Source organism: Brachionichthys hirsutus, unplaced genomic scaffold (genome assembly GCF_040956055.1).
Source record: "Brachionichthys hirsutus isolate HB-005 unplaced genomic scaffold, CSIRO-AGI_Bhir_v1 contig_958, whole genome shotgun sequence".
Classification (NCBI taxonomy): Eukaryota; Metazoa; Chordata; class Actinopteri; order Lophiiformes; family Brachionichthyidae; genus Brachionichthys; species Brachionichthys hirsutus.
In genome coordinates, this window is record NW_027180962.1 from 8,954 (window position 1) to 24,596 (window position 15,643).

At 41.9% G+C, this 15,643-nt stretch overlaps 1 protein-coding gene across 1 annotated transcript; it reads right to left on the bottom strand.

Annotated features, from left to right (window-relative positions):
* Positions 1 to 9,329: 9,329 nt before the first annotated feature.
* On the bottom strand, positions 9,330 to 15,637 carry LOC137917025 (myosin heavy chain, fast skeletal muscle-like). The gene is made up of 22 exons (XM_068759909.1): positions 15,518 to 15,637; positions 15,297 to 15,433; positions 14,909 to 15,164; positions 14,488 to 14,730; positions 14,215 to 14,391; positions 13,945 to 14,090; positions 13,743 to 13,833; positions 13,270 to 13,659; positions 12,917 to 13,043; positions 12,664 to 12,782; positions 12,304 to 12,500; positions 12,027 to 12,210; positions 11,774 to 11,939; positions 11,563 to 11,687; positions 10,978 to 11,286; positions 10,655 to 10,858; positions 10,435 to 10,560; positions 10,151 to 10,321; positions 9,938 to 10,042; positions 9,759 to 9,854; positions 9,544 to 9,675; positions 9,330 to 9,442 (listed from the first exon to the last, which is right to left on the bottom strand). The coding sequence occupies exons 2-22, from the start codon at positions 15,392 to 15,394 to the stop codon at positions 9,422 to 9,424; spliced, it is 3,483 nt and encodes a 1,160-aa protein (XP_068616010.1). The 5' UTR covers positions 15,395 to 15,433; positions 15,518 to 15,637; the 3' UTR covers positions 9,330 to 9,421.
* Between the last annotated feature and the right edge of the window lie 6 nt (positions 15,638 to 15,643).

The following is a 15,643-nucleotide window of genomic DNA, read 5'->3' on the forward strand; positions in this document are numbered from 1 at the left end:
GGAAATATTAAGTTTGGGGAAACTGAGGTTTTAATGGTAATGGTTAATACTTAGGACTTAATTCTATTTAAAAGCCTTCCACCAAATCATATTCAGTCACATTATAGTAGAGCTTCAGTCGGTATCATCATTGCGATTACACAGACAATAGTTACCTTATGCATGCACTGAATTTTTTTTCTTCTCAATTTACTGGAAGTATTTGTGTGAGGATTTCTGCATTGATCCACAGTTTATCTAGGTGCATTTTCAAATTTTTTTTTTTTGATTTTTCAGAATGGCAGCTGTTGAAGTGGACTCAAATACTGGAGCTACTGACATACAGGTAAAATATTAATTCTTGTGTGTGAAGGGTTGTGAACATTCAACAATGCATTCTTTGATTACCTGTATTTGTCATGGAAAATCTTTTTTTTTTTTTATTATTGCTTTAAATATTTTTTAGGCTTAGTTGTATTTTATGCACTTTTTCATTCATTCATGGTCACCATTTGTATCACATAATAAAATCATAACTTTAAAAATATATTATTATATTATATTTTTTAACATTAATCACCAACATGGTTCCAAGACTTTTACCGTGATATCAAGAATGTGCAAAGACTAACTGTCTCAACAAATTACACTTAACGTGTAAGATTTATACTTTGCAATGAGACAAAATTGTTTAAGTGACTGGAACGAATAATTTTGTATCCAGCACAACATTGTGTGCAAAGATATGGGTCTTAATAGTCCCTCCTTTCTCATGGACGATGTAACAGGAGTCCACAGAACAGCAGCAAACCAGCAACATAATGAGTTACCCACAGTGTGGACAAGTGGAAGAACAGCAGTGCGTCTCGGGTCCTATTAAAACTGGACACATCAATATTACGCCTGAAGGTTGGGGCCGCAGACACAAATATATCTGCATCTTTACATGTTATAGTGGATTGACTTATTGATTGGCCCCTGCTCCTCACAGATTCACACCACGGGGACCTCGCCTACACCTCGGACGACAGACAGATGCAGCACCTCGATGACTCTTGGGCCTCGTTGCCTATGTTTAATCACCAGGTACTGGGGTGTGCACTTGTGAATGGCTTGGTGCATGCACTCCAAGAGGTGATATGATTAATAAATGAAGGAATTCTTGTCCAATTCTTTACATTTATTCATTTTTTTGGTCAGGAACCTGGGTTTAATGAACATCACGGCTCCGCACCGCAGATCTCTGCCACAGACAGTACTCCAGACAGAAACAGCAAGCTCCTGCTGGTACCAGCCCACCAATTAAAGGTTCCCTCTAATACCAGTTCTGTAAAGGTACCTTCTGTCCCACCATGTCATTGCTGTTGCCTTAATGGTAACGAAGGACTTTCAACAGAAACAAAACCGCAAGGGCTTTTTTAAAATGCTCCTCTTAGACAGGGTGTTTGACTGTACTTGTACTCTAACATTCTATCTAATAAATATATCATCATCATCATCATGGTTAGAGGTTTCTTCCGTTGTTATGAAAAGTTCCTGATCTTCATCTGTTCTGCTTTCCCCCCCCCGACAGACAGAATTAACCGATGACCAGCAGATGCTGATAAACACAATAAGTCATGGCCAGCGTGGGCGTATGGAAGATCAGCGCTGTTCCATGGATCCTAGCAAGAGTGCGCCTTGCTCACCCAAATATACAGATAGAAAGCCTACTGCAAATACACTCGCAGGTGAAATTCAATCCCTATTCCATAATCATCTCTATGTGCAGACCTCTTCTTCACATCTTCTCTCCAGAATCAATTTTAAGCTTTACAGTCTGCAAAATTCCATTTCATCTTTCTGAGTCTAGATTGGGAAATGTTCTTCAGCCTCTTGGCCGACACACAGGGCAAACGACTCGATGACCAGCGAGTCTATCTTCCATCATTACCCGGAATACAGAATGATGATGCTACGCCTAATGCAGGAGCAGAGTCGGGCTACTTGTGTTACATGGTCTCTAAAGTTCAGGTTAATGCCTTTATCTTCTTGAATAATAATAAAAAATATCTTCAATGCGTCAATATAATTTTGAGAAAGTCTATGAATGCATTTTCAGGGTTCCAGAATGAATGACCAAAGGTGCTCCCTACCTATAGTACTAAATGTGAACGACCCACAGTCACCAAAAACGGATGAGTCTGCTTCCACTTTAGGCTCTCCACAGTCAGCCTCCTTCAGGCCCAGCTCAGACATAGAACAACCAAAGATGAAAGAAACACAGGTATATCATGTCACTTGGAAAAAACAATTCTAGAATGTTGCTATAAATAGTATCACTGTGTTTATAAAAATAATAATGCATTGATTTTATTCAAGGCACAGAAAGACGCTTTACATTGTGCATTATTCATTCACTCCATACTTTACGTGTAATAAATCTGTCAGATTCCTATTGATTGACTTTGCCCCCCCCCCCCACACACACACATATAGGTCATGACTTTAGCTGAACGGGAAGCTTTGTGGACCCTCATGAGTAATTCCCAGCGTGGACGATTGGAGGAACAGCGATGTACATTACAGTCGACATCCACTCACAAGCCCAGCCAGAGCACTTTGCCCAAAGGTTGGAATAGCAATTCATTTTCCCCTCTGTCTGTTTTCATAATGACAATAATTTCTGTTCTTTCCTCTCATAGTGCAATTCCTTATTTTTACAATTTTTATTCTACTTTTCATCATCACATGTCTAGATACCGAAAGGTTTTTCAGCATGCTGGCAAACTCTCAGGGTAGACGTCTTGACGACCAGCGCTTGTCTCTCCCGTCATTGCCAGGGATACAGAATGGCAGCACCTCCTCAGCAGCGACTGCTGCAGAGATGGATGCCAGCTACTTGTGTTACATGGTCTCCAAAGTCCAGGTCGGTCCCATACGTAAGCGTGGCGTAAAGGCCATTGTGAAGATTGACAACAACTAACCTTATCTTCTTCCAACAGGGGTCGAGGATGGATGAACAAAGATGTTCTGCACCCCAAATCTTCCAAAATTATGCGGCTAGTGCCCGATTCACTCAGCGTAACGGCCACGCACTTTCATACGCGTCTGACGAGTGTCTGCAGAGGTCTTCGTCCTTGAACCGTGCTAAAACCGGCCCACATCAGACGGTGCGATATCAAATCAATTATCAATAAAATGACGCCAGTCACGGATGAGGAAACTCACCCTTCGGTCTTTTGAAGGAAAAAGTGTTCTTTTTCTTTTCGTTTTGTCCTTCTGGTTATTTTTTGTTGATTATCGCCAACACTGAGCTGCGCAACCCTTTTCTTTCAAATGGTTTCAGGAGGCGTCTCCAGTTGATAAGGAGCAGTTTCTTAAAATGATCACTCATGCCCAAAGTGGACGCATGGAAGAACAACGCTGCCCTTTGCCTTTTGGTAGCAGCAAACCTGTCTCACACACACACACAGTGGAAATGCTTTTAAACATGCACCCAGTGGTTTTCCCTCTCTCTGACGTGCCACAGAAATGACTTTTGGTTTCCCACAACAGGTGAAGATGCTGAGAAATTCTTCAACATCATTTCCTCCAGTCAGGCACGGCGGCTAGACGATCAGCGTGTCGCACTTCCTTGCCTACCAGGGATAAGTGAGAGTACCGGAACAAGAGACGACGGTAACAATATGGCTGGAAGACCCGTAAGTTACACCGCATTTAGATTTTAGGCGGTATCTTGATTAAAACTGGCAAATCCTGCTATGTTTAATTTAATTAATTTTTTTTTTTTATCACACTCCCATAAAGTCAGTAATAATGTTGAAATATTTGTAGCTAAATATTCTTGTACCCACGACCGCATATCAGTCCATCAATTACAGCTGTTGGATATTAGATATTGGCAAAATACCTGACAGCTCAACTGCCTGTTTTACAATTTCTCTTCGGCAAGGCTTCTCCATTACACGTCACCGTGACTGAAGGCACACCAACAACACCGGGGACAGATTGCTCCGGAACCAACTCTAAACCCCAAAGCACCAATGCAGATTTAGGCTCCCCGAGGGTCATCCCAAAATCTGCGTCATGTATCCCTGAAACAGAATGTCAAAAGAAAATCGATTCTCCAGCCCAGGTAAATGTTTGATTTCAGGAGTGACTCCTGGTCATAGGTACATTTTTTGTCAAATGCAAAAAATTCCCATACACCTTTAAAGTTTTCATTTTGTGTAAGAAAGGTTCTTGGAGCCCATTGTGACTTTTATTTACTGATTATATATATTGCTATTTCTAAAGTCTTCTGAACGTTTGCAATGACCGCACAATGAACCAAAGGCTTCATCTGTGACACATCTCATCTTTTCTTCACAGATGACAGTGAGAGTGTCCATGAGCTTCATGCCACAGCAGGTAAGCGTAACCACAGCATGCGTAGCTTGTGTGCTAACTGGCCCAGGTTATCGCTTTAATTAGTCTTTATGTGACTTTTCTGCTAAAGGGAGACAAGAACATGGACCTTCCATATGGATTCCCAGAAGTCTTCCTCACTCTCGGAGCCCCTGGAGATAACCTTGTGATCCCCCTCAGCGCAGCGCCCTGCAGACCCTTGTCTTTAAACTTAAACCTTGTCCCAAAAGAAAATGTTACGTCCAGGCAGCATTCTCCAAACTGTGCAAGTCCAACAAAAGCCCACTCGCTGCCTCCATCTCCCAACCCGGGAGCGACCAGTGAGGCACACCCTGAAAGTTCGGCGGCTCAAGATGGACAAAAATGCAAAGAGGAGCAAGGCAAAGGAAAGAGAGGTGGAAAGAAAGATAAGAAGAACGGCGGCAACAAAAGATAGTCTGGTATGCTATATCGTAAGTTTCCTGCAGAGAGAGTTAGTAGCAGTCAAATTTGAGGAGTCAGTATAAGTAGCTTGGAATAAAAAAAATAATAATAATGAAATATCTTATTGTTGAATGTTGAAAGAGCTAGCTCTGGTATTTCAAGAAGCAGAGTTGCTTCCCCAGAAGAAAGAGGGGATAATTAGCAATTGTAGGCAGAGTTAAGGTTTTGATGTTCTTATATGTTCTTCTGCACTAATATATTCTTATTCAATGGATCTGAGGTGGCAAAAAAATGGTCTCTGCTAAAAGTTGACGTATTGTTTCAGCTTCTTTGCTGAAGCGAAAGCACAGTTTCTGTAATGCACTCAAATTGTTTAAGACCCTTTCTCGTGTTATAATACTATGATATAAATACAATATTAGTTAAAGGGATTATGAGCTTTGTTTCAACCTTTATTACCGCCATTGATGGTAAATTGTGTTTTCAGTGTGGAATTGTTTTTATCTGCCATCTTGGTTTGTGTGTCGTGCATAATATGCACCAATAGATACAACAATAGATACACCAAGAAATCATGCATTCTATGTGTTGTCCCATCCATTTAAATTTAAATCACCACCCTGGAGCCAGGCCTGGGTTTGGGGCTCGTATGCGACCACCGGCTCTCTGCCCACGGGCCAGTCCAGTGTGATTCTCCTCTCCAGCACCCTGGAATAGAGTGAAAAAAAAAGTGCCGTCACAAAATATCTTGTGTTGTAAATTAAAAAGTGTAGCTTGCACATTATTTGAACCTTGTTGAACCCACCTTATGTAGGGGCAGGCCTTGGCTTTGGAGAAGCATTTAAATGTCACTGGAATACAGTTGCAGGACAACCACACATCTCATATGTCTAAAAGAAAGAAAAAAAAAGTAGAAACAGGCTGAGCGCCATGCCATGCAAGCTGAGGAGGGATTACACATCGCCTTGGAATGGAGCGGACGACCAGTTGCCGTCTCGACTGGGATAAGACCCTAAATAAGTCCTCTGGCAATAACAAGATGTCGCAGATGCCAGAACTGTAATAGTACAATGAATGAAAAGTGGATTCAGGATTAGTGAAAACTACAAGCTGCATGTAGAATCAACACAGGAAAAATAACTTGACTTTAACCCTTTATTGCCAAACGTATCATATTTGCTACACATGGCCTTTCAGGATTTTGAGACTTCTACTTCAGAAGTTAGATTTTTTTTTTTCCTGCCCGAAAACGCTGATCGATACAAGCCTGCATCACAACACATGCATCTGCATTTTCCAAGAAAAAATTCTGGATTTTACAAAAGTTACATAAATTAGCGCACGTAATTTTCTTTTTTTTTTTTTACAAATTTGTCAGAAGGTTCCATTAAGACCTTATTTTCCGTTATTAGAGTGTTCTGACGATTACTTCATGGTGCGGGATTTAAAGGGTTAGTAAACGACTTGAATGGAGTTCATGTGGATTGCTGTGTGATGTAGTGTCAATGCCTTGTATATTTAACTGACCTTCTCACTGCAAAAAAAGGAGATGACCCTAATTGGCAGGTGGGCTATTGTGCAAACATGCGTTGCGAGCAAGCTGCTCATGTTCGGTCAAAGGTCTTGAGTTTTCTTCAGCTAACCTGATCAGTATGTGTTAAACATGCTATTCAAGTAAGGACAAACATCTAGAGTCTTTTTTGCCATCATTTCCCAGTAGATGAGATGTTATGTTTAAATGCATATGGTACTATTCATTGTCCCAACCACTTAATCCGTTATCGGGTCGTGGGCCAAGCCCAGCAGTCAACGGGCGAGAGGCAGGGTACACCCTGGACAAGCCGCCAGTTCATCGCAGGGCAACATAGAGACATACAACCAGCCACACACACTCACACCTACGGGCAATTTAGCATCACCAATCAGCCTAGGCTGCATGTCTTTGGTGGTGGGAGGAAGCCGGAGAACCCGGAGAGAACCCACGCAGACAGAACATGCAAACTCCTCACAGAATGGCCACAAGCCGGAGACGAACCCGCGACCATCTCGCTGTGAGGCAACAGCGCTTACCACCGCGCCACCGAGCCTTGGAGTGTGTCAAAACATTCTGGGGTGTCGGGCTTAAGCAGAGCCAACCAAAGTGTGACATTTAATTTGTGCTGTTAATTGTATTGCGCTTCATATCCTTATCATGTGTGTATGAGTTGAAGGGTGTACTGAGATTGTATTGAGATGGTTGTTTAATTATGCTATGTATGAATATTCTATATAAATAAAGTTGGATTAATTGACTGATAGACTGACGCTTAATTTTATAGTTTGTTTTGCTGTTATGTGTGAAATTTACAACTCCTTTTGAATATATGCTAACAATATGGATGAATATATATATATATATATATAAATACATTTCTTAATACACATATAAGTTTCAAGTATTTTCAGAAAGTGGGAAGAAGAGGAATTAAAGTGGGGAGATATTGCCATTCAAATCTTTTCCTTATACTGTAGGTTTGTTTGCCCTTGATTGGACTGGTATGAAAATCGATATAAAAGACGTTGACCCTGAGGTCCAACAGCAGCATCTGTGCTTTCTTTGCAGACTGTGAGGGTTTCACACAAAAGCGACTTTAACAGCTGTTATTCAAATTTTCCTGGTTATAATATATTGAAAACTTGTACACATTATATAGCTACTATCCATGTCCTTTGAATGTCAGCTAAAATATAAAATTAGAAAAAATAATCCAAATGAAATCATCATCCATCACTTCAATGACTGTCCCATGTAAAGGGTATTTCTCTTTATGTTATCATTATGTTCATTTAATATCTTAATAAACTTATTTTGTGCCTGAATAAGAAATTATTTAACTTCATTTCTTTTTCTTTGTTCAAAGAAATATATTTAATACTATCATACTACGCCCAATGTATAATTGTATATACTGTAAAAACACGTGTGTACTGCATATACTGTAATTGTATATGTTGTAATATTATCTGTAATCTATATATTCACAATTGTTATTTAATTACTGCTAAAAGCACTTCTGGGAAGATGCATACTATTGCTTGTATTATTGCTTGTTCTTGTGACAATAGATCTTATCTTGTTTTATCTTATCTTATCTTATCTTATTTTAATGCTACAAACTGTTGGATGAGCCTCGTGAAACCATCAGTACACACACACTAGAGGATTCTCCCTGGTCCCTTATTCAAATGATATGAAAGCAATGCTGACCTCATGTTGATCCTGATTTCATTCCTAATCAGCTGCGCATTTAATGGGCTCTCTTGGCAGCAAATCGGGGTCATAAATTTAGAGTGCCATTAGGATTCCTATTATTTATTACTGACTGTTAACTCTCTGAACACTTAAAACATGGGGATCTCTTGCCAACAGTCTCTGCAGCGGCGGACTTGAGCTCCCACAGTGGCTTTGAGATTATATTAAGCCTATTGTCATTCCACAACAGTGAGTGCTTCACCATTACAAATGTCAGCGATGCACTGTTAAGTCCTACCATAATCTCTGTCTGTCAGTGGTGTCAATTTTGCATTCTTTTAATTAACTTGTGCTACTGAACACTGCTTGAAAAGGTTTGCAGTAATACCTTGACATATGAGTATAATTCGTTCCTGCACCGAGCTCATATGTCAAATCAATGTTTCCCATATAAGATAACTGAAAACAATTTAATCTGTTCCGGTCGTCTAAAAACACTCAAATCAACTCTAATAACAAAGGAAACAACCTTTTTATTTGCTATATAGACTCACACAAAAAAAAGATATAATAAATGCACGAGCAAAACCAAAACAGGAACACAAGGAGACACAGGAATAGAAGGATGAGAGTAGCAGCTGTGGAGTGTGTGTGTGTGTGTGTGGCATCATAAGACAGATGCAGTGACATGTATAGCCACGGTAAGGATATAATACTGAAGTCATTTGGGACTTTCATTGGATGGAAACAGACTAAGAAGTTCAATTAGTTGTTGGCAAGAATTCATCCACGCCTGTTATAGCAGGTCATTGCACGGTTCCACTGTTCCTGAAATGGAGGTCATCTTTGAAGAAGTGTCTTATTTTATCTTCTCAGGACGTCATTCTGGGATTGTTTGCAAACATTTATTTATGTGATATACCGGTAGGTTAACTGGTTTTATTAAATCTTTCACATATTTGCTGGTGTTGGCCTTAATTGGAAAGCAATATATATCTAGAGAACAAGTTATGACAAATGCTTTACACAGGACCTCTTGATGGTTGAATTAAAGGAAGATAAACGTAGCCTCTAACGGTTAGAGTCTAACCCTTGATTTGCAGGTCTTTGTCATTCTTACATCTCTAATGTTCCTTTTCTTGCAACTAAAATATCTAATAATTTGCCAGTTTCATACTGACACAGAATATTTGGGTTTATTTTAATTGCTTTATTAGTTTTTGCTTGTTTGTTTTAATCAGGAACCTGGTAGCAACACTGACTTGGTCTCTATGAATGTGGCAACAAAGGAAACAAAGACGGTGCCTTTTGAGACTTGCTTAAAATTTATTAGAGATTTGCAGAGGAAAATTCACAGGGACTAATGCTGTATGAATTCTCTCAGTTGGAACTTTCATTTTACTCAGCGGAGTCACTTCCCTGAAAAGAATACACAGAATTAGTAGATGCAGAAGGAATGAATTCCTTAACATTTGGAATGTGTTTGGGAAGACAATGCACTGTAAAAAGACAAAAGCTACCTTTCCGGCTTCTCGGCTCTTGGCTCTCAGCTTGTTGACCTGCGACTCGGCGATGTCAGCACGCTCCTGAGCCTCCTCCAGCTCATGCTGAACCTTCCTGACCCTGGACATGTGAGTGTTGGCCTGCTCCTCCTGTGAAGGGAATATAATTATATAGATGCGGTTATGAGACGGTCTACGTTAAATCATTGGTGCTATAAATGCTGCTGACTTACAGCATCCTCAGCCTGTCTTTTGTAAGCCTTGACTTTGAGCTGCAGTTTGTCCACCAGGTCCTGGAGTCTGATTCCATTCTTCTTGTCCTCCTCAGTCTATGCATATACAGGCTTATTCAGTAAGTGACGGGGAACAGAGGGCTAAGGAGAAGATGGGGTTGTTCTTCAGGAGGAATTACCTGGTAGGTCAGCTCCTTCACTCTCCTCTCGTATTTGCGGACACCTTTAACAGCATCAGCTCCTCGCCTCTGCTCAGCCTCGACTTCAGTCTCCAGCTCACGCACCTGCAGGATAATGATGAATGAAGATTGGGGAAAGGATCTGCAAGCATGCAAAGAAATGCAAAATACTATGGAAGGTTGACATTTATTATATCGCTGGACGCCATGTACCCTGGACTCCAGTTTCTGGAGCTGCTTCTTGCCACCCTTCATGGCGAGATTCTCAGCCTCATCCAGACGGTGCTGCAGGTCCTTGACTGTGACCTCCAGGTTCTTCTTCATCCTCTCCAGGTGAGCACTGGTGTCCTGCTCCTTCTTCAGTTCCTCAGCCATCATGGCAGCCTGAATAATAATAAAAAAGGTTTCTCCATTCATAATCTATATTAAACTTAAGTTTATTATCGCATTGAAAGTAGACCGAAAACAACAGAGATGACTAAGAGATGTAAACTCACATCAGTTATAGCCTTTTTGGCCTTGTCTTCGGCATTCCTCGCTTCCTGGACTGAGTCATCCACTTCACCTTGAACCTGGACAAGGTCAGCTTCCAGCTTCTTCTTGGTGTTCATGAGACTGGTGTTCTACATATTGGTATAAAAGAAGTGATGTGAAATCAGCCCTTTTCATGCTTTTTATTTGGAGTAGATATTTTCACATGTATAGCAGACAGCAAACCTGAGAGTGAAGGAGTCCGACACGCTCACTCGCATCAACCAACTCCTGCTCGGCCACTTTACGTCCTCGCTCTGTCTGTTCCAGAGCAACTCTCAGCTCCTCAATCTCAGCCATCATCAGACCATTTCTGCGCTCCACCATGGCGACCTGCTCCTTCATGTCTTCTTGCCCTCGGAGTGCATCATCAAGGTGCAGTTGGGCATCCTGACAACAATAAAAAAAAAAAAACTTTCTGGGTTGTTTATTTTGTTTTCTGCCCACCTATGAGCAAAATATTCAGAATTAAAAAGGTTTTAGAAAATACATTATTATGTCAGCCTTGCCTTGAGTTGTCCCTGGACATTCCTCAGCTGCTTCTGGGACTCAGCAGCCTGCCTATTGGCATGGCTCAGCTGAATCTCCATCTCATTCAGGTCTCCCTCCATCTTCTTTTTAATTCTCAGGGCATCATTCCTGCTCCTGACCTCAGAATCCAGAGTGCTCTGCATGGAGTCAATCACTCTCTGGCTGTTCCTCTTGATCTGCTCCATCTCCTCATCCTTCTCGGCCAGCTTCCTGTCAATCTCACCTTTGACCTGGTTGAGCTCAAGTTGTACACGGAGAATCTTGGCCTCCTCGTGCTCCAGGGTACCCTTGGTTCAATTTGATCAATTACATTTTAAAGGTTAGCATCTCATACAAGGATGGTGTGAAAGTATGATCACATTGATCACGATAAAATGTGAACCACCCCCCCTCGCAATCAGAAAATTTCAATACATTACTCATCTGATAAGGATTTGTAAATGTAAGCTTGCCAGCAGTTCAAATTTAAAAAAAGCATGAAAGAGAAAAATGCAGCATTTGTCATGATGGTAATACTTGTCCATCAAACGAAACATAAATTCTACAATTTGAAACTGTATTACCTCAGCTTCCTCCAGTGCTGCCTGGATTTCAGATTTCTCAGTCTCCACAATCTTCTTGGATTTTTCCAGCTCATGGACCGTCTTTCCAGTCTCGCCAATCTGTTCAGTCAGGTCTGAGATCTCCTCTGTAGGAAACAGTGTAAAGCAAGACAAATTACCCGTGTGTGCTGTCAGAATTATTTTCTCTATGCAAGTTGAAGAGTTCACATACGCTGCAGGTTCTTGTTTTCTCTCTTTAAGGTCTCCAGTTGATCCAGAGCCTCTTCATAGGAGTTCTTCATCTTGAACAGCTCAGTGCTGAGAGAACGAGCCTCCTTCTGAGCTCCTTCCAGTTCTGCCTGGCCCTCCTCATACTTCTGTTTCCACTCTGCAAGGATCTGCAATTCAAGTTAATGTTAATAAAAATGATTAACTGGTTCCTGTAGATTTATGGCACCAAACAATCAAGGAAGTTTATGACTAACTTTGTCAAAGTTCCTCTGCTTCTTGTCCAGGTTGGCAGCCAGAGAATTGGCTCTCTCCACATCAATCATGAGGTCCTCCACCTCGCCCTGCAGCCTCTGCTTGGTCTTCTCCAAAGAGGCACACTTGGAGTTCACCGCCTCGATGGATTCCTCAGCATCCTGCAGACGCTGGGCCAGCTTCTTCCTGTAGTGAGAGGAAATATGTCCGTGATGAACTCAAAGAGAACCGATAGCAACAATTTAAATGATCAGAGAGAGAGTAGAAGAGATGGTCTACTTTGCATCCTCCAGCTCCTCAGTACGCTGAATAGCATCAGTCTCATATTTGGATCTCCACTGAGCCACCTCACTGTTGGCCTTGGACATTCCACGCTGCAGCTCAGCCTTGGCCTCCTGCTCCTCCTCAAACTGCTCTCTGAGCAGATCACAGTCGTGGCGGGACGACTGGACAGCATGGGCCAGGGCGTTCTTGGACTTTAAAGAATTTCAGGAGACTTATTAATTGACCTACTTGTAACATAATGTAATTAAAGACTTGCGGTGCCCTAAATGTTTTTTAATAACACGCACCAGATGCATATTGATTATTTATTTGAATTGTGTTAGGTTGTCTGGAAGAATATGGTAATTGTAATACCTTCACTTCCTCCTCAACGTGTCGCTTCAGCTCCTCGATCTGCTGAGTAAAAGCCTGTTTGCCTCTGGTCAACTGGGAAACAAGCGCTTCCCTCTCCTCAAGCTGGCGAGAAAACTCACCTGAATGGCACAATGTTCACGAGTTAGGAGGAGCATGTTTACATTTTTATTTATTTATAATTGTGTCTGTTTATGCTAATGTTTCATATATGACAACTCTGTCCACACTGTGGTTATAATGACAGCTTACTCACCATTCTCTGTCTGCAGCCTGGCCCTCTGTGCATTAATGTCATTCAACTGACGGACATTTTCATCGTTTTTGGATTTGAGTTCACTCAACTGGTCCTCAAGGGTTCTGCACATTTTCTCCAAGTTGCCCTATAAACCAAAAAACAAACAAACAGTATGCATTAAGAAAACATTAAATCCATCGATGCAAATATTTAATATTTTTGATTTTAAAGCAGTATATTAAAGTCACTGAAATCCTCATTCTCAAAGGTTGAATCAGAGGCTATGAGACTATTTCTTGGGGTTATCTTAACCACATCTGCTTTTGTATTCCTCAGATGCCAAAAGAGACGTCACATGACAAGCCACACACCTTGGCTTTGGCGACAGCCTCCATGTTGCTGGAGAGGTCATCGATCTCCATCCTATACTCGCTCTTCTCCTTCTCCAGCTTCTGCTTGACGCGCTGGAGGTTGTCGATCTGCTCTCCCAGCTCTGCCACACTGTCGGCCTGCTTCTTACGGAGCGCAGACGCTGTCGACTCGTGCTGCAGGGTGGACTCCTCAAGATCACGACGCAGCTTCTGGAACTCAGCCTCGCGCTTCTTGTTCATCTCAATCTGGGAAGCTGTCGCTCCACCGGCTTCCTCTAGCCGCTCGCTGATTTCCTCGAGCTCCCTGGAGAGGTCAGCCCTCTGCTTCTCAACCTTTGCCCGAGCTGCCCTCTCAGCCTCGATCTCTTCCTCCAGCTCCTCAATACGAGCCTAGATTTGATATCAAATAATCTATGAACATGAGCGTGCTGGTTTTGATTCACTGACTTTATCATCCACCTTAACTGCATTACCTGGAGCTCCTTGATCTTCTTCTGAAGCTGAGCACCAAGAGACTGTTCATCCTCAATCTTGCTGAGGAGCTGGCTGGTCTCAAAGTCTTTCCTTGATAAGGATACCAAGAAAACCTTCACTGTCACCATCTGGTTTGCTGATGGGGTGCAATGAGATACTGAATAGATGATCAATAACCTAACCCAATACAAAAAACCTTACTTCTTGATTTTCTCATCAGATTGCTGCTTGTCATTCTCCAGATCCATTATGGATTCCTGGGCCAATTTCAAATCTCCCTCAAGCTTCCTCTTGGCTCTCTCAAGGTCCATGCGGAGCTTCTTCTCTTGTTCCAGTGATCCCTCGAGCTATCAGAAGAGAATATTGATAGCTGATTTAGGTATTCAAAAGACACCAGGAATACTAAATGATTACACAAAACAAGACTAACTTCACCATCAAAAGACTCAATCAAAATAAATGCTCCCTCACATCATCCACTTGCTGTTCCAGCTTGGTCTTGGCCTTGGTCAGAGTGTTGACTTTGTCTTCCTCTGCCTGCAGATCATCAAGTGTTTGCTGGTGGGCCTCTTGGAGGGCTTTCTTCTCCTTGGTCAACTTGGCAATAGACTCATCTTGAGACGCCATTTCCTCTGTCAGGTTTTTCACCTAGAGTGATGTTATAGGTAAAAAAAAAAAAGTTCCATCACATAATATCTTGTGTTGTAAATATATTAAACAGTGTAGCGTGCACATTCTTTAGACCTTGTTTTCTGTGGCATGCTTCTCCTTCTCCACTTTAGCCAAGGTAAGCTCCAAGTCATCAATGTCTTTCTTCAGCTCAGAGCATTCATCCTCCAGCTTCCTCTTCTTGGCGGTGAGCTCGGCATTAATTTCCTCTTCATCCTCCAGTCTCTCGGTTGTCTCTTTGAGTTTGGCTTCAAGCTGGATCTTGCTCTTAATGAGCCCTTCACACCTTTCCTCTGAATCAGAGAGGTTCTCTCCTTCCTAGCAAACAGATTAGACATGTAATGTTTAGGTGTTTTCTATTCAACATGTAATGTTTAGAGGACTGTGATTCGATGTGCAATTTTTATCTCTCTGGCATACTTGAAAATGAGAGGAACACTTTGCCGTAAGACGTGTCTGTTCTCTGAAATGAGACGTCCGTTATTTTCCTACTTACTGATGCCACTTGGAGTTGCAGGTCATTCTTTTCCTGCAGCAGGGAAACCATCTTCTCTTCCAATTCCTTCTTCTTGGTCAAAGCAGTTGCCAGGTCTGATTTCATTTTATCATAGTTCTCCTTCATCTGCTGCAGCTCCTTCTCAGTCTCGGCACTCTTCAGAAGAGGCTTGATCTTGAAGTACAGTTTCAGCCACGGCCAGTTCTTCACATTCATGAATGAACGGACATTGTACTGGATGCTGTATATCGATTCCCTACGACATAAATATGACCAAATTACCACGTGTTTCGCAGATGATATTCATACAGACACAGGGTTACAGTCTGACGAGACATTATTCGAATGAACAGAACATAGTGTGTGATACACTATAGTATAACCCCACCTCCTCTCCGTCATCTTAATATACGCCTTCCTCATGACATATCCTCTGCAGAGAGCCTGAGTCATTGTCACCAGGCTAGCCAGTTTCTCATCTCTCATCTCCTCCAGTGTGCCCAGCAGACCGGCTTTGAAGAACACCTGATGTTGTTTCGGAGACAAATGTAGGCGATCACACGCACACCAGGTCAACCCGCACAGGTAATGCAGTCAGTGAGAAAGTACCTTGGTGTGCCCAAACTTGTACTGAGTATGGTCCACATCGATGGAGCCCAGCAGCTTCTCTGAAGCTTTCTTGTTGTCAATGAATTGTCCCTCAGGGATGACACTGGCATTCAAGACTTTGTATCT